This window comes from Corvus moneduloides, chromosome 19 (assembly GCF_009650955.1).
Source record: "Corvus moneduloides isolate bCorMon1 chromosome 19, bCorMon1.pri, whole genome shotgun sequence".
Classification (NCBI taxonomy): domain Eukaryota; kingdom Metazoa; phylum Chordata; class Aves; order Passeriformes; family Corvidae; genus Corvus; species Corvus moneduloides.
The window spans coordinates 9,265,924-9,288,169 of record NC_045494.1 but is presented as its reverse complement, the minus strand read 5'-3'; the positions used below and the strand labels follow the sequence as shown (position 1 = coordinate 9,288,169).

At 44.3% G+C, this 22,246-nt stretch overlaps 1 protein-coding gene, 1 long non-coding RNA gene and 4 other non-coding genes across 8 annotated transcripts in view; 4 read left to right on the top strand and 2 right to left on the bottom strand.

Annotated features, from left to right (window-relative positions):
• Nucleotides 1-5,270: 5,270 nt before the first annotated feature.
• LOC116453735 lies at nucleotides 5,271-5,377 on the bottom strand. Its single transcript, XR_004243917.1, has one exon. It is a non-coding gene; the product is annotated as a U6 spliceosomal RNA (small nuclear RNA).
• Nucleotides 5,378-5,644: 267 nt separating this feature from the next.
• LOC116453419 lies at nucleotides 5,645-8,639 on the top strand. Its single transcript, XR_004243800.1, has 3 exons — nucleotides 5,645-5,914; nucleotides 6,039-6,165; nucleotides 8,264-8,639. It is a non-coding gene; the product is annotated as an uncharacterized LOC116453419 (long non-coding RNA).
• On the top strand, nucleotides 6,215-6,286 carry TRNAM-CAU. The gene has a single exon. It is a non-coding gene; the product is annotated as a tRNA-Met (tRNA).
• On the top strand, nucleotides 7,342-7,413 carry TRNAQ-CUG. The gene has a single exon. It is a non-coding gene; the product is annotated as a tRNA-Gln (tRNA).
• On the top strand, nucleotides 8,354-8,425 carry TRNAQ-UUG. The gene has a single exon. It is a non-coding gene; the product is annotated as a tRNA-Gln (tRNA).
• The window catches only part of NARF (nuclear prelamin A recognition factor), a 25,657-nt gene continuing 12,038 nt past the window's right edge, over nucleotides 8,628-22,246 (bottom strand). For all 3 annotated transcript variants that reach the window (XM_032128801.1, XM_032128802.1, XM_032128803.1), the window contains exons 7-12: nucleotides 18,607-18,725; nucleotides 17,625-17,754; nucleotides 16,896-16,968; nucleotides 14,398-14,535; nucleotides 13,679-13,836; nucleotides 8,628-13,112 (exon numbers count right to left, since the gene is read on the bottom strand). In XM_032128801.1, the coding sequence (XP_031984692.1) occupies nucleotides 12,871-13,112; nucleotides 13,679-13,836; nucleotides 14,398-14,535; nucleotides 16,896-16,968; nucleotides 17,625-17,754; nucleotides 18,607-18,725 (860 nt within the window). In that variant the 3' untranslated portion in view covers nucleotides 8,628-12,870. The remainder of the gene's footprint in view (nucleotides 13,113-13,678; nucleotides 13,837-14,397; nucleotides 14,536-16,895; nucleotides 16,969-17,624; nucleotides 17,755-18,606; nucleotides 18,726-22,246) is intronic.

Sequence of the window (22,246 nt, the reverse complement as noted above, 5' to 3'; positions counted from 1 at the left end):
TCCTGAAGGGAGAGGAGGGGACATTCCCGCCTTACACCGCTCCTGAGGGGAGAGGAGGGGACATACCCGCCTCACGCCATTCCTGAGGGGAGAGGAGGGGACATACCCGCTTCGTGCCGCTCCTGAAGGGAAGGCAGGGGCATTCCCGCCCCACGCCGCTCCTGGGGCACACACACCGAGACACATTCCCCCCTTCATGCAACCCCTGAGGGGAGCCCAGCCTCTCCCGCCGCTCCTGAGGGAGGACAAGCCCACCTCACGCCGCCCGAGAGGAGACAAGCTTCACAGCGCCCGTGAGATGAACGCCCTTTCCCCGCCGCCGCTCCCTTTTCCCCCGTCTCCCGTCGCCCCCTCACACGCTGCCCCGCCGGGGCGGTCAGTCGGTGGATCCCTCACGGCCGCCACAATCGGCACCGACCGAGGTAAACAAGGGACCTGTGACCGCCGGCGCGCGCTGATGGCGCGCAGGTGACGTGAGGGCGGGGAGGGGCCCGGCCCCGGTTTTAAGGAAAATGGCTAAAAATCGGCGTTTAAGCGTTAAATCTGGGTAATGAGTCCAGTCCCGTTCTGAGGGAGTAGCCAGTGGCGCTCAGGTAAAAACTGTTCTCAGCCTTTCACTGAAGCCCAGAGGGTAGGGGTAATCCAATATGGTTTTTTTAATATTTAATAACAAGTTTCAATTACGTGTGTTATGTATGATAAAAATATACCGTTTTCCTAAGCATAAGCAGCAATTCACAAGAAGAATATCCAAAATACTGTGTTGTTATCTTACCTTCTGAAAGGCCAGATTCAGAGACAAAACTAGACTTTTCCTCTGAAGAGCAAAAAGTGTTTGAAATGCGACCTACCTGTTAAAATGCTAAATCGGTGACACAAAGAGGAAGAAAATGCAGTGAGAATTTGGAACCCTTGTTGTCACAGTGTGTTCTGTGACATGTACACAGCCTGCATTCCAGCAGGTCCTTGGCACCTCCACACACTCCTGCTGACACAGCCTGCGTTTTTAAATAAATAACTGAAAATACAGACTAAGTTAGCCAGCAATATTTATGAAGAATTTTATCTAAACACAAGAGGGAAGATCATACCTGCCGATTTATTTTTTATCATTTCCGTACGCTTTGGTAGAGTCACAGCAACAAGTCAAACAAGTTGGCTCAAGAACCAGCAGACAACTGGAGGCTTATAAAAATATTTATTTGCATTTGCTGAATCAGCTGAATAATCAAAACAGATTTTTTGGTTTGTTGTCCAACATTTACATAACTTGAAAATAAAGAACTGAAGAAAAGAGCATCATTTCCTGAAATCTATTTCAATGTCTTTTATCATTTACAGTTTTGGCCTCTGAGCAGATTTTCATAGTACATTTTACTATGTGAGTTCACAGAGAAGTACATTTTAAAAGAATTGTTGTAGCTTGATTATAGTTTTTCTCAAAATAGCCCAAATTCTCAATGATACATATATGTAAAGATAATCCCTTGCACTCTACCCATTTAATTTAAATATAATTTCTCACCATTCACCATTATTTCTGTAAAATACCTACTGTGATACTGTTTCCAAGTAAATAGGACTATTTTAGAGGCTTTTCATATTTAATTCTTCTGATTGCCTTCACTAATATAGTTACTGTTTGTATAAATAGATTCACATTCCAAAGAACAGAACTGTATTAACACCAGAACCTGTTGTGTGCTTAAGGTTCCTGATTATTTTGAAATCACAAAGCTGCTGGGAGAAGCAAGAGGGTACAAGCAACATTTATGTCTACCAAGTAATTTGGAAACAATACCAGTTATGCAGCAACTCACCTTTTATGCCAACTAAGTTAAGCAAGCTACTGCTGTTATGCATGCTAATAAAGTTAAAAATAGCATGTAAAAACAGAGGTCGGTGTCAGTGTCTTCAAAAATTAATTACTACATAAGAAAAAAATCCAAAGCCATTACATTAATGTATATTTGCCATATTCGTGAGGGGTTTTTTTTATTTCTTTTCATCCCATTAGGATCTGCCAGCCTGTGTTTATTTCAGCTGCTTGAGCTGATCCTGTCTGTGTGACAGACACAGCACTGGGAATGCTTTCAATCCCACCAATATTTGTATTAATGTCATCTCTGTCAGCAAGGTGAATATTTTGCCCCTGAGCGGTTTCACGCAGATCCCAAAATGAACAGCACTGCTGGTACAAGGAAGTGTGTCTTACAAAGCAGCAGCTGCAACTCAGGAGTGAAATTCCAAGGCCAGGTGCAGAAGCTGCCTCCTCCCAGTCCCAAACTGCATCCACTCAGGAAGGAATTTCAGAGGTTTATATAGTTTATATATATATATTTACATATTTATTTACAGAGGTTTGTATAGCAGTCTCACAGCTACATTACTTCAGCTCGCTCTCTCCCCTTCCATCAATTGAAAATCCTGGCTGTACTATCACCTTTCTGCTGATGAATATTTCACTGTGCTTCAGTAGTTTCCAGAGCAAACATCTTCTTGTTTAGCTCCCAGCCATAAGCATGGCAATAATGCACCTTACAAACCCCAGAAGCCTTCTGTCTCCTGAAGTGTAATTTTCATTTAAAAATGCCCTGTGTTGCCACAAAAACCATCAGTTAACCCAGCAAAATGTTCAAGTACCCCATTTATCTTGTGTTTTATGAGTATTTGTGAAATGGGATTGAGAAACTGCTCCCTGGAAATGTCAATGCAAACTTCTTCTTCGTATAGTAATTAATGAATCTGTGTAATAGAATAAAACCCTCACAGACCAAGTTGATCTAGCCAAGTAGCCTGTTTCCAGAATGCATGGGAAGCTCAGACCTTTCACTGGATGTTCTCCCAGATTCCAGTTACCCATGATTTAAGGACTTGGAAGGTGAGGGTGAATCCAAACCATTAAGCAGGTGTGTGTGCACCCCAGGAACAGAATCCCTTTCAGACCCCTCTTAATATTTTGGACTTCATAATGTCCTACTGCAGGGAGTCTTCACTTTGCTTTCTGCATTTGTTACATAATTGTTATTTCTAGACATAAAGGGAGTTACGGCACTGGCACAAACTCATTTGTTTCCATGTTCCAGTGCAACACCGACACCCCATTAAAAGACACAGCACAGCAGCGACATGAATCAGCCCCTCAAAGAGCATCTCTCATCTTGTAACCGGTCTGTTTGAACCCAAAACAGAATCAAAGCAACTCTTTAATGAGTAGGAATAAGAATAAGGCTGAAAACTGAAAACCACAAGGTTTATCGCCACGTGATTCATTCCAGCAGGAGACTTTGCTTGTGTTTGGGTCCTTAGTGCTTTCAGAACACCTCAAATTGTTAAGAACAGAATATAAAAGATGAATTGACACTCAGTTAAAGGGGGAGGCTTTCAGAGAGCACACTCCTTTCCAAACTGAGCTCCTGGTCATTTGGGCCTTCATGATACAACACAGGAAGTACTTTAAGAGATTTTAAGAAAAGTGAAGTCAAGACCTGCTCTCGGACTGCACCTTGAGCAGTGTAATCCAAGTAATACCAGAGAATTCCTCACATTTATTGTTCACTGCTGAGGTTGGATGATTCATCACATTTAAATTCTTTCACATGAGCTTAATAACTTCCTTCTTTCATCTGTTATCATCATATCTGAAAAGAATTAATAATTTTTATCTTAAACTGAATTATGCTGTGTGGTATCTAACATACAATAAAACATGCAGAAAACGTGAAGTAAAAAAAAAGGAACAGTCAAGCAAACCAGGAAGCTAAAGCATTTTTACTACAGAAAAATGGCATCTCTAACAATATATTTGTTTCGTGTTTCCTATTTTTGCTTTCTCCCCCTCACCATCTGCCTCTGTGCTGCTTTTTCTTTCAAAAAGCATCCACCTCATTTAGCTTCACTCACCCCATCACAGGATTCAGCCTGAATAAAAACAAAACCCCCAATTCCAAAGCCAAAAAAGCACTACCTCTTCATAAAAGACCTTAGAAAAAGAGCTCTCCTTTTTCTTACAGGAGCTGTAGATCTGTTAGAGAAGCAGTCCATCTTGACTCAGTGCTTTGCTACACACCCTCTAGACAAAGGAACTTGAGCTTTTTGGCCCCTGATAACTCTGGGTTGTACCTGTACCTTCAGTGGTGCTCTTTTTGCCAAATCTTGCCCTGTTCTTTTGGTAGCCAGCACTGAGTCCCACAAGAATGAGATCCTGTAGTGTGGAGAAAGAAGGTGAATTACAGAACATGCAGTTCTTGAGCAAGAACTACTTCTTCCATCATGGAAGCAGCTAAGCAATGCCCAGGGGAATTTGCTGTTCTGTGGAGCAGAGTCCCACGGCTTTGCTTAAGACACCCTGCATGAAAACAAAACCATTTTGGGGAGACAATCCTCAGAAGGCAATAGTGAGAAATAGAGAATGCCCGTCACTGACGTGTGTGCCATGCAGTGATCAGGAGAGCTTGGCAGTGCCAGAGCCTGCACTGTGCTGTGTGCAGAGGAAGCAAGGGATAATGAGGAGAAGATGAAATACAAAAAGGTACTAACCTGTGGCAGCACAATAATCTGACTCTGGAGGCAAGTCCCTGGAGGGCCAGAAAGGTCATGACAAACGCTCTCATTTGTGAGTCAATTCTCTGCAGCAACCATAGTGAATTTGTTACTGCAGTCAGTGCATGGACTAAGGGAAACTTCTGGATCCAGCCAGGGTACAGCCCTGAGCCTCTGGATCTCTTGGGCAGAACGTGTTCTGTGCAGTGCAGCGAGGAGCTGAGCCAGGTCAGACACCCTCCCAAGGCACTGGGACCTCAGTGCCCGTCCTTGTGCCTTCAGGGCCAGCAGGACCTTGGCATGGGAGCAGTAGGAAAGAAGTAAGGGACCCGCTGTCATCCTGGCTGTGTCTCTGGTGGTCCTGGGAGCTGGTGGGGCGCCAGAGGGGGCTCACAGGATCACAGAATCAGGAAAAACCTCTGAGATCATTGAGTCCAACCTCTGACCAAACACCGCTTTGTCAGCCAGACCATGGCACTGTGTGCAATGTCCAGTTCTTTCTTGAACACCTTCAGGGATGGCGGCTCCACCCTGCGCAGCCAATTCTTATGTTTAACCACACTTTTCATGAATAAAATCTTCCTGATGTGCGACCTGTATCCTCCCTGGTGCAGCTCCGGGCCATCTCCTCCCCGCCTATCGTTGTTACCTGCGAGCAGAGCCCGAGCCTCATCGAAGGCCACCCCTGAGCTTCCTCTTCCAAAGGGTTGGAGGGCTGGATGGGGCGAAAAAATATGGAACGCTTCACGAATTTGCGTGTCATCCTTGCGCAGGGGCCATGCTAATCTTCTCTGTATCGTTCCAATTTTAGTATATGTGCTGCCGAAGCGAGCACGATACCACGGCCCTCCCCGAAGCTATTTGTACCCCCGGGATTCCGGCTCCGCCAGGTCAGGGTGACCCGGGTGGGACGAACCCGCGGTGCCGGTGGGCGCAGCAGCAGTCGTGCACAGCACCCCGGCCGAACCGAGAGTCTGGCGGGCAGGGGCCGGCGGAGAGGGGGCAAAATCCGGCATAATTCGCGTTATGCAAAGAGTACTGCTGTATGCAAATACGCGCAAAGCACTCTGGGGCGGGGGCCGTGCCCGGGGGCTCCGCACGGGTCCGTTCCGTATCAATAACCCTCGGCGGGCTTCAGAGCGGCGTTCGGCTCTGCGCAGCTGGGAATGTGACACTTTTCCGTGGTGACGTACCTAAATTAGTTAATATTGGTTAATAAAGGGGCGATATGCGGGTAGTTGAAGCCATTTGTTGTTTCACAGAATCACAGAATCGTTCGGCTTGGAAGGGCCCTCTGGAGATCGCGTAGTCCGGCTTAAGCCCCCTGCCAAGGCAGGGTCACCTGGAGCAGGCGACACAGGAACGCATCCAGGTGGGTTTGAATGTCTGCAGAGAGGAAGACTCCACCACTCCCTGGGCACCCGTTCCGGTGCTCTTGCCACCCTCAGCGTGAAGAAGTTCTTCCTCTTGCTGAGGTGAAGCTTCTTGTGTTTTAGCTTATGACCATTACTCCTTACATATTTCGAGTGTATCTCCGGCACACGGCAGCTGTGGCGGGACCGCGTGGCTGCAGGGGCAGCGAGGGAATGCGTCCGTGCACGGGGGACGAAGAGCGAGGATCCGGTAGCCGTGTTTGTTCTAAGGAGGAACGGGGGAAAGCGTTTCCAGGCGCAGCAGAGTGGCGCAGCGGAAGCGTGCTGGGCCCATAACCCAGAGGTCGATGGATCGAAACCATCCTCTGCTAGCACAGTGTTTTTGGCTTTTATTCCCTCGTGTCCCGGCACAGCGTTCGACGGCTCCGTCCTCTCTGCTGGTTATTTTTGGGTGTGGGGGACAGTGGCGTTGCCGGTGCGAGGACAGCTGTTTTTTTCCTAAACAATCTTGGCGACACGCAGTACAGCGGGTGCGAGTAAAGGACGGGCAGAACACTGCACAGTGTGATGCCTACAGCCTTTCTTCGAGTGTAATTGGAAGGTCTCGTAGGGTCACAGGGTGGTTTGGGTTGGAAGGGACCCTTAAAGAACGTTTAGTCCCACCCCCTGCCATGGTTAGGGACGCACCAAGTTGCTCAGAGCCCTGTCCAACCTGATTTTTAATGTTTCCAAGGATGAGGCATCTGCCACCTCTCTGGGCACCCTGTGCCAGTGCCTCAGCACCTTGTGGTAAAAAGTTTCTTCTTTTATTTTTCGTAAGAAAGCTCCCTTATGTATTGAAAGGTCACAGGGTCCCCCTGGAGGCTTCTCTCCTCCAGGATGAACAGCCCCAGCTCTCTCAGCCTTTCCTCATAGAAGTGCTCCAGCCCTCCGAGCATCTTCATGCGTTCGTCCGGACCCGCTCCAGGAGGTCCATGTCTTTAATTAGTCTTAACAAGCTCGTTGCATACATTTGTAGTTTTTCCCTGTCTTGCCCGTTTAAATGAAACATTGTGGCAATGTCAAATATATCAAGCAGAGACTCAGCACAAAATGCAGGAAAGCAAAAGGAAAACAAACGTGAAAACTTAAATGTCAATGCACGTGGTATTGAAAGCCTGTATTTGGCCTCTGGATCGCATGATCTGAGGGAAAGGCTCTGTGAACTTATTTAACGCCACAGCGCTTCACAATGGGCATTGTTTTCAGGGCTGTAGAATGTGAGAAATAAACAGTGGAATTTTTGCGTGGAGCGAGTACGTGCAGAATACATGAAGGAACGACAAGGCGGGGATTCTGGTTACAAATCCATGGGAAGAACAGTCGTATGGAATTCTTTTCCCGTGCATTTGGCTCAGTAGGCGCGGCTCGGGGGGCCGCGTTGTGCGGTTCCATGGTGTAATGGTTAGCACTCTGGACTCTGAATCCAGCGATCCGAGTTCAAATCTCGGTGGAACCTGAACGTTTTTGCCGCGGGCAGGTTTCTTCGGTGCTCAGAACCGTGGAAAGTGACTTCAAGGCGTTTTTCGTGGATTGTGAGAATGCCATAAACATCCCATGCCATAAACATCCCATGCCACGTGGAAAACGCATCCAAAGCAGAAGAGTAACCAATGGGACCATTTTCCCGTTTTTCCCCCCCCGTATCTATTATTTATTGAAGCCAGGTTAGTAGTTTCTGACACACATCATCTGAAGAATCTCAGACACGTCACAGCATATTGTTTCCTTTTATTTCTATGCTTTGAATCGCCTGTGTGGAAACACGGTTCTAAAATTCTGCATCAGCAAAGATGGTGGCAGCTGCTGAGCTCTGGGGCGGGGATGAAGTTTTGGGGTGTCTCTGACAGCAGATGTTCTCCCAGTATTCATGTTTGCTTTCTGCCCTCACTATACCGGGGTGACTTGCCGGTGTCCAAAGGGGTTCCAAGAGAGCTGGAGAGGGATTTCGGACAAGGGACTGGAGTGACAGGACGAGGGGGAATGGCTTCCCACTGCCAGAGGGAGGATTAGATGGGATATTGGGAAGAAATTCTTCCCTGTGAGGCTGACGCGGCCCTGGCACAGGGTGCCCAGAGAAACTCGATGCTTTATCACTGGTAATATTCAAGGTCAGGTTGCACAGGGCTTGGAGCAACCTGGGCTAGTGGAGGGTGTCCCTGCCCACGGCAGGGGCTTGGGACTGGATGATCTTTAAGGTCCCTTCCAACGCAAACCACTCCGTGATTCTGTGAAGACGACGAATATTGCAGAAACTCGGGACAAACATGGATATTTAGGTCGCGTTCAATTCCTGTCGGTCATCCTAGGCACAAGGGCAGAAAGGACGGCGATTTCCCAGCGGGATTTGTTTGCTATGGATTTATTACCGGGGCTGGAAGAGGAAAGAGGCACCGCCCGGTTCTATGGTGTAATGGTCAGCACTCTGGACTTTGAATCCAGCGATCCGAGTTCAAATCTCGGTAGAACCTGCTCCCGCTCTCCCTTTTCCTGCCTCCCCGCGCGGACCGGACCGCGGGGACGCTCCGGGCGTTTCCGTGACCCGAACTGCGTCACGCTCTGCCCAATTTTGTTCAACGCAATGAATGTGACAAAGGATTTTAAATAATTATTATTACTTTTTATTTAGGTCTTTCATTGTATTATACTGCTGTTTTACATTAAGTATTTGGGGGGGGGGGGGGGGGGAAAGGCATTTACACTGTGGAAAATTTCACCAGGCAGACGTGCAGAATTTGGACATTTTTCAGATGCACCCAACTACTGACTTGGAAAATAAAGGCGAAACTGCAGTCGTTTTGGAATGGATATGATATCAGATTGATGCACAATTTAAATAGATATTCCCTCTGCTTTTCTAACACAACCCTCCAGTGGTTATTTTTCATTTCCAGAGTAGCTAAGGACATCTTAACACCTTGGCTCCCCTCCTCCAAACCTGTCCTACTAGTCACTTGTTTACACAGCAACAGGAACAAGCCTGCTCTGTGACAACAACTCCTCCTCCTCCTCCTTTTCCTCTGACCAGGTAACCCTGCCTTGCTGGCCCTTGAAAAAAAACACAGAACACCTTCAAATGGAGTTATAATTTAGTAGAAATCCAGGTCCCAACGGCTCAAGGAACATACAGAAATGTTTGCTCAATTCATTAAATTTTCACATAACCTCCAGATGAAAAAAATCCCTTGTCTATGTCAGGGCTAACTTTCATCCTTTCCCCAACTGCTGGGTCAGGCCACACAGAAATAAAGATCCTTCCCTGTGCACAAGTGTTTAACCCACTCTATCCAGTAACCTCAGCACAACTCTCACTGGCTGGCTTCATGCACCAACAGCATTGTCCCCAGGCACAAGAGCTTTAAAGCCACAGAGGCTTGTCTGCCTTGCAAGGATTCAATGTATTAATTTACAATTCTAGAGAGCAAATTACCATTTTCTACAGCAATCTGGCAACTTTCTCCTTTCATTTACCAGAGTCTGAGGTGCAGCTGTAATCCAGAGCTCCCATAAAGTGTTGATGCAGCATTGGTGCCACAGATGTGGCCAGCACTCCTGCTCAGTGCCCTAGACAAAGCTCCTGTGTGGAACCAGGTGTACTGAAAGAGTTTACACGAGACAGAATCAGCGCAGAATTGAGTACCGAGATTTATTGACGACAATTCATGGTCATGCTGCATTTGAAAACAAAGCACCGAAATTTGGGTAATTGAACAGCATCCAGATATAATCCAGCTGAGACTGCTGCATGTGGATATGTGCATTACTCTGGGGGAGAGCACAGCCCGGGGCTGCCCAGGTCATTGGCCACAGGGGACACACACAGGTGCTGTGGCTGAGGGAAACCTCCTGCACCAGGCAAAGGGACTTGGCAACCCGCTGGAGCACTCTCAGAGTAAAGTAGTATAACCCCAAGAATCCAGCACCTGACACGCTCAAGTCAGGAACATGCAAAGACAATTTTATTAATTCATTTAATGTGTCTAATTCCTTTCCCACAATCCCTCCAGTTTATAATTTTCTAAAAATCCTCTTGTCTCAGCACAATATTCAAGGGAGAGGTAAAGCACTATGGCTGTGGCCATGTCAGGAGCTTTTCCTGTTGCTGAAAAGACAGTAGCAATAGAAATTATTAGTAGCCAAAATCCAATCAGGGAACTAAATAGTTTTGTAATTTCAGAAGTATGGCTACAAACACGTATTGCCAGCAATAACGGACTTTGCAACTGCAGATTTAAAAGCCAGAATCAAACCTCAGGCAACTATTTCATTATATATGAAGCTGCAACAAGGTTGTCTGATATATGTTAAAATTTCAGTGAAAGCAGGTGAAGGGGGAAAGTCTTAAGGGATAGAACTTTCCTTTCCTTTCCGACTGGCACTTCCAAGAAAAAGCCTTTAAAAAACTAAAACATTTTACTCCAAAAAGTCTTATAAAACAAAAGCTGACAAGAAAAATTAGGCGAGTGTCAGTTACCTCGGTCACTAATGATAATACATTCTGTGTAGCCAATACAAGCTCAGTTAGATGCCTTCCTTGTCTTTAAAAAAGAATTCTGAAGCAGACAAATCATCAACAGCTCTTTGCACTGTGACTGCCTCAATAGGTTACAACACTTGAGCAGATGGAAGAAATTGTGGATGCAACTGAAACAGGTTATATTAGACACTGAGCCATGGATTTCCCTTGCAGTGGGAGCAGAGCAGATTTATTTCACCCACTGCCCAGCCCATTCCTGGGGTCCCCCAGCGGCACAGGGAGCGAAGCCCTTCAGTGCAGCAGGCAAACACTGGCCAAGGTGCCACCCAGCCCTGGGGAGGGTCCATCACATTGTACAAACAGTTCAGGGCTCTGCTTTCAGAACAGCAAGGCAGCTCTTGTGTAGTTTACTGAAGATCTCCTCAGAAAAGCAAACTGGTTTTGTACCATTTCACCCAGTAGAAGCACATAAAAAAATAAGCACAGTGTACAAAGAGCAGCAGTGATATAATTTAAACATGCATCCAGCTACAAACCATGTATACAGAGAAACAGGCCTATACAAACAGAACAGGACCACTTTATTACGTTAGAATTCCGGTGGAGTTTTTGGAGGATGGCAGATAAAGAAAATCAGACCGAAGGTGGTGTATGTTGCTTCTGAAAGTAATCTGTTCTGAAATGTCACACAACACCCCCATCTTTCTCTAGCAGACATCTATTACAGTTCCAGCTACACACAGCTCTTCCCACGGCTCCTGGACTCCCCCTTCCCGTACAGAGGTAGATTTCTGTCGATGTTCTGATATTGCACCACGTTAAGCATCATGTTCTTATCACAAAGAACAACTTGCAAAGGCTGATTTATTAATTCATGGACATAATCTCGTTGTGGGCATTCAGGTAGTGCAGTAATCTAATTCATTTGCACTTGAAAGAAAACCTCCCTCCAAGCACAGTGGTTTGTTATTTAGGTGGAGGTCCAATGGAAAGCTGCAATTATTAACAGCTTCACAATTAAGAGAGCTATTTCCTGTCAGCAGGGTGACACTTCATTGTGTCTCTCCTTTTCAGCCTCCCTGGTCTAGCCAATGCCAGATCTTGCCCCCCCTTCCCTGATGCTGTATCCCATTCCACTGTGTCCAGGTTAAATGTGCATTTCAAACACACACAGGTTTTTGCAGGATTTCTTACTCACACAAGCAGTTGTAGTATTAAAGAAATTTTCAAGAAGATTCATTCAAACTGCATTAAATGGTTAAAAAAGCCCATCCACACTTTCAGGCTGCATAAGGAAAGCTAGAACTTTGCTAGCTTCCAACAGCCAATAATCATGAACAGATCTGATGCTACCAGGAAAACCTGAAGAAGTCTGGCAGGAGTCTAATTTCTTTTGTCCATCACATTCTTGAATAACTCTCTGACAACTGGGGAAGTTGCAGACAAGCTGCACGGCAGTACCACTTCACAATGTCTGTTAAATGAACCTCTATAGCTATTTATAAAAATAAGTGCATCAAAATTAACGATGCTGATGTATCGTAACTCTGATGAGCTCACAAGCATTGCTCAGTATTTTTTCCTCAGAGGCACCCCAGAAGTTATTTTTTGCAGAAGTCTTTCAACACAGAGACAAATGAAAGAACAATCTGGGCATGTTTCACTGTCAGAGAGAAGCCAAAGCAAGCAGCAGCACCACTCCTCCTGGCTGCAAGCTTGGCAGAAAACTTACAAGGAAAGAAAGTTCTCTTTTTGTACCAACCAACCTATTTGGAACTATTTTAAATTAATCATTTAGCATTAGCTTCGCAGGTTCAGTTTCTGTGAAGCATTCTGTGACATTAGATCAGTAAGAAATGGTGGCTAGTTTGGAACTAAGTATTTTTTGCTGGATTATGGATACAAGGCTTATAGAAATTCATTGCATCTCTCCATATACTCACTTGTCCTTTAAAAGGGCCTTTTCCTTAACAAGGCAAGTGAATCCCAAGTTACTTCACACCAACTGCATCAATACTGAAATTTCTGTTGACTGTTTTCCTGTGATGACAGGGATTGCAGACCTAGGAGTAAAAATCATCTCACCCTCTTGGAGGAGCCCATTTTGTGCAGTGAACCCTTCACTTCAGGGAGTAACTTCATCAGGAATGACACTCCCTGTCCCTGGCAGAAAGGGCTTATGCACCTTGCCAGATCAGATTTTTGAATGAAGAAATCCATTGTAGGCAGGAAATGACAAACAGTGAAAGTTAAATGACAGCGGCAGGAACCAGGGCTTTTGGAGACTTCTGTGGTTTTGCAAAGCAGTGGTTCTTCCCAAGAACAATCCCGAGCTGGGCAGAGCCTCACTCACCCCCTCGCCGGTGCCCAGCGGCCGTGACTGCACAGAGGGTTCCGGTGCTGCCCCGTGACCTCAGCACGGCTCTGCACCTTCAGCCGTTACCACTTGATATCCAAACTGCTCGTGCTTTGATTTACAGCACTGTACGTGGTGTGCAAAGTGTCCTGGACCTTCTTGGAGTCCATGCCCTCCAGCCAGTCCTGGTACATCTTCTGTACCTGCAGGTTGGTTTCTGGCAGCCTGACGGGAATCGCAGTGTACACCTCTTCCATCTGGGCAAGCAGGGCTCTGTCTGGTTTGCCATCCTCAGTCTGTGCCTGGCCCTTTCCATTTAGGCATCCTTAGGAAAAAAATCAATTAAAAAGATGGAAGGTGATGGAGGATTGGATATGAAAAGAAAGTCTTTGTTAACTCAGAATTCTTTTTTGACACTTCTCTAAAGAAGTTTTCTCTTTAAACTTCCCCCCACGCTGTTATAATTTGTATTTACCTAAAGTGACTCCTGTATCAACATCATCTTAATGGAAATGAGGTTTCCATATCAACAATCTTTCTCTGTATTCTCCATGGTTTAATGACCCTAATTATGTTCCTTGTCTTTTCTTGCCCTTGACAACCACCATTTCAGAGAACTTCCTCTGAGGCTTGGCAGCACAGTGCTGGCACTTATTTATAGGTCAGAAGAGAACAAATAACATCGTGGCTAATTTTAGAAAACTCAATCATTTTTTGAGCCAACCCTGCACCTGTAATTGGTGTTTTAGACCCTTCATTAAATAGTGAGATTTTAAATTATTAAGAAGAGAATTAAGAGGGAATGAAATGAAGTGCCTGCCTGTAAGGCAGCTTTCCTTTGAGATTCAAGATCTATGTGCAGAACAACTGGGGATCCACAATTATTCTTACCTCCTGGGCAGGCAAGGACTTCTACAAAATGGTATAAAAACTTTCCTTTTTTCAACTTCAGGACCATGTTTTGGATATTTCTAAAGCCATAAGCGGCTGCAAAACGCAGCACTGTCTCCCCATCCTTTTCAAGGGTAACTTCTTGAAAGTCCTTGTTCCTGTCAAGATACACAGAGAACATTTTAACCCCCTGCATTCCCAGAGGAACAATCCAACTGTGTCAGTTTGTATTCAGATGCTCTAAAGAGAACAGAACAAGTGTAACAGTGAGAACAAGGTGAACTCTTCCACTTTCTACACTGAGTTAAGCAGAAGTTGGGGTGGAACTGCAGGTAAGTTTTTAATAAAATGAGTACCAGCAGGAGCTGATTTACAGTGAGAGACTTGCAGGTTTAGAGCAGGTTTATAGCCTACCAGCTGCTTTCACTGCAGCATCAATCAAAGCAGGGGAAGTCCCTGGGCTTCAGGAACCAGTTCCTTGCCAAGAGGGTGGTCAAACCCTGGAACAGGCCTCCCAGAGAGGTGGCCAATGCCCCAAGGCTCTCAGTGCCTAAGGGACATTTGGACAAAGCCCTTAATAACACACTTTAACTTTTGGTAGCCCAAAGTGCTCAGGCAGTTGGACCAAGTGATTGCTGTGGGTCTCTTCCAACTGAAAATACCCTACTCTGTTCTAGCTCACCCATTCTACATAACAAGGATTCAAAACTCCAACTTACTTTAATGCTTTGTAGGTTATCTCCTTGACATCCATGCCAAAAAGCTCCTTTGCAGCATGTTTAAAAATGTGCTCCAGGTAACCATCAGATCTCTTCCCATCGTGCCTTACTACATCTCCCTCCTTTAGGTCATCAAACCTTAGGAAACAACAGAAAAGAAGATCAACTCCAAAATTTCATTCTTTCACTTCAATAAAGTAGTGTGTTTCTCCCTTTCTCTATCTCCCCCACCAAAAAGTGTTTTGTAGCACTAAGTGAGAACATATTAACATTTTTATTTATTACAGCTTAAAAAATGAAAATTATTCAGGACAGCAGTGAGATGTTCAGAAATATCAAGCAACAGTCATTTATAAGAGTGCACCTTCATCACAACCTGAAGGTTTTGTTAACAGCCATTTACTGCTCAAGAGCCATTTGGGGAAAAATTATTTAAATAAATGATCATTTTTGCCTGTGAGAATACAAAAGTACCTCAGAAGTTACAAGTCTTTGACAATTCTCCTGCTTTAGAAACTTGTTTGTCTGTAACACTGTGCCAATAAAGCAACACCAAATCAGTACAGCTGCAACCAGGTTACAACAGTGTACCCTGAAAATAAGTGCCACACTGTGGTTCAGGAGAGAAAATGGGAGGTCATATCCCAAGGGCATCTCCTGGAAGTTCACCTCTCCCCCACAAGTTATTTTATTCATACAACTTTTTTAATACCAAGCACTTTATCACAAATTGCTGCTGTGCTGGGACTTGTTTTAAGAGGATGACTTCAAGTTCTTTAAATTTCTCTGCAAGATCTACTTTTAAGACCCCAGAAGAGTAAAAATTTATGTCATTGCATCTCACGGTTGAGCCAGCATTATCAGATTAGTCCTTTTAAAAATTAACATTATTTTCCAACATAAATTGAGGGCACTTGGCTTGTTCAGCCTGGAGGAGACTGAGGTCAGACATCACCAGGATCTGCAGCTTCCCTGTGAGGGGCACCTCCGATCTCTGCTCTCTGTCACAGTGACAGAACCCAAGGAACGGCTGGAGCTGTGCCAGGGAGGTTTAGGTTGGATATTAGGGAAAGGTTCTTCCCCCAGAGGGTGCTGGGCACTGCCCAGGCTCCCCAGGGAATGGGCACGGCCCCGAGGCTGCCAGAGCTCCAGGAGTGTTGGGACAGCGCTGCCAGGGATGCCCAGGGTGGGGTTGTTGGGGTGTCTGGGCAGGGCCAGGGGTGGGACTGGGTGATCCTGTGGGACCCTCCCAGCTCAGGATATGCTATGATTCTATAAATTGAGCTAATAAACCAGGTACATTCTGAATAACAACTTGTCCTTTTACTGGACAGGCTGATACAGAATTAAAAGACTCTCTCTAGGTGATTCTGATACAGAATTAAATGTCTGTCTCTATGTGATTATGCCTGCAAGAACTCTATTCATTCTCACTGTGTGTGACAATCTCTAGAAGCAACCATAAGAGCTGTACTACAAACACAGCTGTGAACATGTTCCCAACTGACCCACTCAAATTTCTCCACTCTAGGTCCAAGCAGAATACTAGCTGGAACTGAAAAGGATTTTTCAAAACTTCCAGAGCTTTCTGTTTTGTGCAAGACAGCACATTTATTGCTCCACTACCACCCCTTTGGAAAGATACCAAGGAACATCTGTCACAGTTGAACAAAGATCAGGGGGAGCAGCCTCTGTAACTAAGTCTGAGAATTAAACACCACACATGCTGCCCCCTGAGCCAGGCATAAGGGATGGAAACAAAACCTCTCCAATGCTTTGTGTGCTTCTCATCTAAAGCACAGTTCAGTTTTATCTCATCTTGAAAAACTGACGGCTGTCCTCAGTATAAAAACCAATTAATTACCATTTCTTGAAAGGGTGCTGCTTCCAGCAATCTACATGAACATATTGGGGAAGGGGAAATTTCCTGTCAGGATGCTGCTGTGAAAGAGAGGGGAGCCCAGAGCAGATGGTCAGCCCCAGGACTGTGTCCCAGCAGCTTTGTGGGAGGCAGCTGGACGGGGCAGATCAGACTGTTGGGCTTTACACAAGGAGCACAGGAGAGCTCTGAACAGGGTCAACACCCCCAGTCAGTCACGCTTACTAGCAAGGCTTGAGCTTGATACAGTCAAATCTGTTATTACTGCATTAAAATATAAATCAGGAGCTACACAAATCTTCAAGACATACATTTTAAAGGAGTTAATGTATAACTTCATTACCTCAAATTATCTGCCTTGTATTTAAACAGTACATGCAGGTTTATGTTATCTGTTTCATATTACTTTTATATATAGCAGTGAACATCTAAGAGAATATTTTTGTGGGTTTTGTCACTATATAAAGGGTGAAGCTGTGGTATACTCAGGCTTTGAGGCAGGTTTTTTTCTCTAAAAAGAAAAAACATTCTTCTAAGCAGCTTTACATTTATCTTGAATATGCACCAACTTGTCATTTGTCATCAAAATAAGGAAGCAATCCACAACAAAACTACTTACAAACTATCTACAGCTACTTCAGTCACATCTTTCATAGACACATTTTTCTGTTCCATTATTTGGACAATTTCACCTGTAGGAAAATACATGACATTTTACTTTCTACTTTCAACACAAAGCACAACACACACTGTGCCTCTGTTTCAGATCAACGTCCCAACACCTGCATGTGCTTCGTGTCACATTCGCCAGCTCTTCCTACAGTCACTTCCCTCCAGTAACTGAGAAGTCTGACACCTCCAGCCCCAAAGAAAAGGGGCCTTCAGCTTGCCCAAGCTCTGCTTAAATCCTCAGCCTGTTAGGCCAAGTTTGGAAATACCCAAACTACACTGCAGGACATGTAGTTTGGACACTTGAAGACAAGATCCTCACCAAAAGGCAACTGGTGCCACAAATTAGGAATAATTCCAGTGGAGATAAAATAATGACAAGCCAGACAATAATTTTAAGTATGGATTTGCATAACTTTTACCTTCCTCAAGAGGCTGGCAAGATACCTGATTTTTCAGATTAACAGCAGCTTAGAAGGAAAGTATGTGTCACTCTGCCTTCCCTGTGCAGTATCTGTACTCCCAGGAGCACAAAAAAATGTACTAATTTTTAAAGCAGAAAAAAAGCCAACCTTATGACTAAAGCAGACTTGAAAAAAGCAAACTCTGGCATAAAGGTTATTCTAAAAATGGTGATTTGCTTCTATATTTATAGATGGTTAAGTTTAAAAAAGTTAACCTGATGTCAGGACACAATCAACTTCTGGTGAATTATACAAGGCAGTGTAGAAATCTTCCCTCAAGGCTTCCAGCTTTTTGTCGTAACAAGGTGCCACAACTACATGGAAAATTTTATCAGGAGACAAGTTCTGTGGAACACAGAAGGGAGAACATGCAAATTCAGCAAAGAGCAAAAGACAGCTTGAAGGATGACAAGGACAAAAAATAGTGACGTAAACCTCATGCAGGCAATATCAGGAACAAGTCCCTACCCAGTAAATTTAAAGAATGCTGCACACAGATAATGATTTGCCAGAAGTCACAAAGCATCAGCAACAAACTTCTGAAGTCTGTCTTCTGGCTGGACCTTATTCCCTCAGACCACATTTTCTGCAGCTTTTTGATTGCCTTAGAAAGTGAATGTAAGTTAGGAGTTCAGAGTCCTGCTGCTGTCACTCATTCACTTTCACCCACAGCAAGCCCTCCAGAATTTGTCTGTCCACGTGCAGACAGCAACCCTTCCCTACAGAACGTGGCTGCAGTTCCATTTAAGTATGATACATAAAGGACAGCAATTTTTTCAACATGCAAATTTGAGAAGATAAAAAGGTTAGTTCCTAGGATACAATGCTTTTATTGATCCCAGATAACAGGGCAATTTTCACATTATTCTCCTCCACTCCTGTTTTGGCTGTGCTATAGAACTACACAGGCAGCATCTCACAAAAAAACCTTCAACAACTATGGATTTAACTTTACCCATAAATATCTAAATCCATGTTGCACTGGGGGTGCAAGGATTGCTGCCAGCTCATACTGCACTGTATGAAATGATGTTCTTTGCACACTCTTCTCATCATGGGCACTTGTACAGCAGCAGAGCACCATTTCTTCTTCAAGTAAAGGACAAATGTAATACACTAAGATCTGTATTTCAGTATTAAAGCCCATCTTTTCTATTTACAAGAATATAACAGTAAAAATAAATCAGAATTACCTACCTGCTGCCTGGCAAAGTAGCCCTTCACTAGGGAGCCCATGATCTGCTGTGGAGACTTTGCAGTGCAAATGTGAGAGGTCACCAGGTTGGTGAGTACTCTTTCAGCATATCGGATCCAACCTGGAACGACAAAAAATTACAGGTAGAGAGAAGTGGCCCATAAGCACAGCAAGGGGCAGCAGCCACACAACAGCTCCTAAAAATGATGGCACCTTCACAACAGGCAGGACATTTCTGTACAGGCTGGAAACCCCACCTTGAGAATTGCAGGAAACTTTATGGCTCTGTTAATAATGCTCTAATCAATAATTCACTGTGTCATTAATTCTAGACCAAGGGCCACTGTGGACTTCATGACCTGTTTACCCCCCTTCCTCATGCACAGATTTAACAAAGCAGGAAGAACAAGACCCCAGCTAACAGGGATATTTTGACCTTCTAGACCTCAGCCCTTGGATCAGCAGGTACTACAACAAATGCACTGTTTGGCTGCTTAGCTGTAACCTGCTGTTGCCTGAGATTTAATATCCACACACCCAGCTTGCCTCCTCCTAGAACAAAGAGTCACATGAAAGCACTATCACAAGATGCATATGGATTAAGCCTAGGAAAAAATGGCTTCTTTTACTATTGTTAGAGTAGCCACACCTTCAGAAACACCCCCACACTCACAGGAACCACCTGAAATCTCTCTGTATGCAACACTCTGTCTTTAGTCACTCAAGAATCCCCCTCCCTTTCACCAGATCCCTTCAGCATTCCAGCTGAGATAAGCTATAGATACCCACAGCACCCCCAACATCCAGAGCTGTTGTATTATTCCCCACTGGCAAATGAGCAAATCAAGGTATTTAGGGTGTGCAATTCTTTCTTAGGCTCTGTAACTCTTACTGAAAAGCCCAGAATATTCCACAGCAAGGGTTTGGAGCTTTTTTTCATCTACATGACACCTACATTGTGCAGGAGAGTCAGGCCCAGCCTTTGAGGCAGGTGTGTTGCTTTTGGTGCTAAGAAATTGTGGAAAAAAAATCGTGCTTTTATCTTCAGGCAGATTAGTGATCACATAAAAGAGAGAAACTGCTGTGCAGTACACGCTGCCCAGGAAGGGGAAAACCTGTAGCTTAATTTTTAAGCTTGAAATTACCACTTACGTAAAAACACCTGGTACTGTTTAAGTCAGAACAACAGCACAAATGCCAACAGCAGCACAAAACTGGGATGCAAGCAGTGTTCAGATGGTTTGTCTCTCTATAGCAGAGAAAGAATTTTCCCAGTGTAATAAAATTTTACTGATGAAAATGAGAAGGTGCTAAGTATTAGGAAAACCCAAGGATCCTCCAGCTGTTTAAATAGTCCCAAATCTTGTTAATGTACAGACTTCAAGCTGGTTTCCATGAAAAATCTCCAAGGCATACACCATCTTCAACAAGCATTCATTTCTGCTGTAGGAAAAGCTGAGGACCATGGATTTACCCATCAGGACTGTACTGAACTGCCAGACTCTGAATTAGAAGTTTGCCTAATGACCACCTTCAACTGGGACTTTAAGTCCAAGACATTACCTGCAAAAAGCACTGAATTTACTGGTGCTTGGTAAAAAGCTGTATTAGCATACTGGGCATGATAGGTACATCCTACTGCTTAAATGGCTTTAGTCTCAAGTGCTGTCTAAACAACAAAAACTGCTTCAAACGAAACAGGGACAGTTTTTAAAAACCTTGTACTTACCATTGTAAAAACCATTAATCACACCAGCACTCCTGCTATGAGGCTGGTTCCTGGAATTGCAACGTTTTGGATATTGTAGTCATGAACTGTAAGGAAATTTCACTCAATCCCAAGAGACTTCTGACAGGTATTGTCTGAAGCAATTCCTTAAATTGTTTCTGTCCTTGCAGTGGATGGAACAAGTGTCTCATAGCTGCAGCTCCCAAAGATCACTAGTCTCATTAGTCACTGGTTAATTGTATAGGCAGCCTTGGCGAGCAAGCATTTATCTCCACTCCACACACACACTGCTGTTTCTGCCCACTCATCACAGGGCTGAATTCCAGAGCCACAGTTAGGGAAAACCTCAGATACCCCATTCTTATATCAGGGTACACCTGCACTCATCCAGACCTACACCCTTCATAAATTCATTTGGATTCTTGGCCATTTGCTGGCTTATGTTGGCATCAAAGAGCAAGAAAGCACTACAAATCACCCTATAAATTCTTGCAGATGTAGCTCAGAACATGTTATTTTCGGTGGTTTATTGTAAGATCACAGAGATGCAACTATAGATCTGTAGAAAGTGCAAAAAACCTAAGAAAACTTTTGCTACTGTAAAACCCCATTCCTGGAAAAGGAAATTGATTGACTGGGACAAAAGCATTAGAATCCTCAATACTTATGTTCTTCCTGCTGCTGCAAGTCTGCCCCATTGGCTTTTCTGGGAGTACACAGAGGCTGGCAGTGCCTTAAAAACACTGGATTTTCCAGAGCAAGGGTTTCATGTTGCTCACCACCTTGGTACATTACAGAAGGGAACTGATTACTTTGAGATATTACATACACTATCAGTAGTCACACCACTGTTCTTTCAACAGGAAACAAACCAAACATGAGCTCCCTTTCTCCCCAGAGAGCAGCAGGAGGTGAACAATTAAGACAGGGACAATAGAACACCTTTTCTCAGGTTCTGGACTATGCAGGCAGGCTCTGCTCTTTGCCCATGGTAGATGTTACACCCCAGAGTGCTGCAGAGGGTGATAGGTCTGTGCAAAGTCACACATCAAGATAAAAAAAAGAGTAAAGCATTTATACCCGAGTTCACACTGACCTTGCATCTACAGAGCTATATAAAAACCATTTGGTGATTAACACACCCAGTAAACAACATCTCTGGGACAAATTTATGTAATCTGGGGGTAGAAAGAGGAAGGAGAAGAAGGAACAGAAAATGCACTCAGACAAATAAGGTCAGGAAACACGGTGAACAACCTCACTTTAAAGATGACTAATCGGGATTTTGGCTTTCTCTAATTGCTGACAAAGAAACAAACCATGTTTTCAAAATGGGTTTACAGTGATATTCTGGGTTAGTTTCCCAGAAATGGAAAGCACCCATGCTTCTGTTACCATCTCTATCACAACAGAGAGCTGACACCAAAACCAGCAATGAAACCAGAAATTATCTTGTGCAGACCAGACAAGGACAAGAAGAGTGCTCCATTAACTATTTTAAAGTATTTCCACTGAGAGCAGCAGATAACCTGAGCTGTTTCTAGATGAAGAAAATTAAAATTATCTCAGAAATTCTAAAAGAAATCCTCAGTCTTTGAATTTTACCTAAAGCACATAAGAGACAACAAAACTGAGTAACTGGGGTGTTTCAACTGCACAGGTTTTACATGAAAAAAGGCAATATATAGGATGTCTGCTCCTGAAGATAAAAGAGGTTACACTAAGATAACAGTAACAGAAAAAAAGAGACTTATCTTTTTAATACATATATGTAGTACTTAAAGCATAACCCACTACAAAATACATAGAAAGAACAAAAATACAAGTATAATTCAAATAGCAGTATTTAAACTTTAAATAAATTACAACAGCAGGTTTTGGGGATCACCAACTGCAACTCATCATCGCTCTAC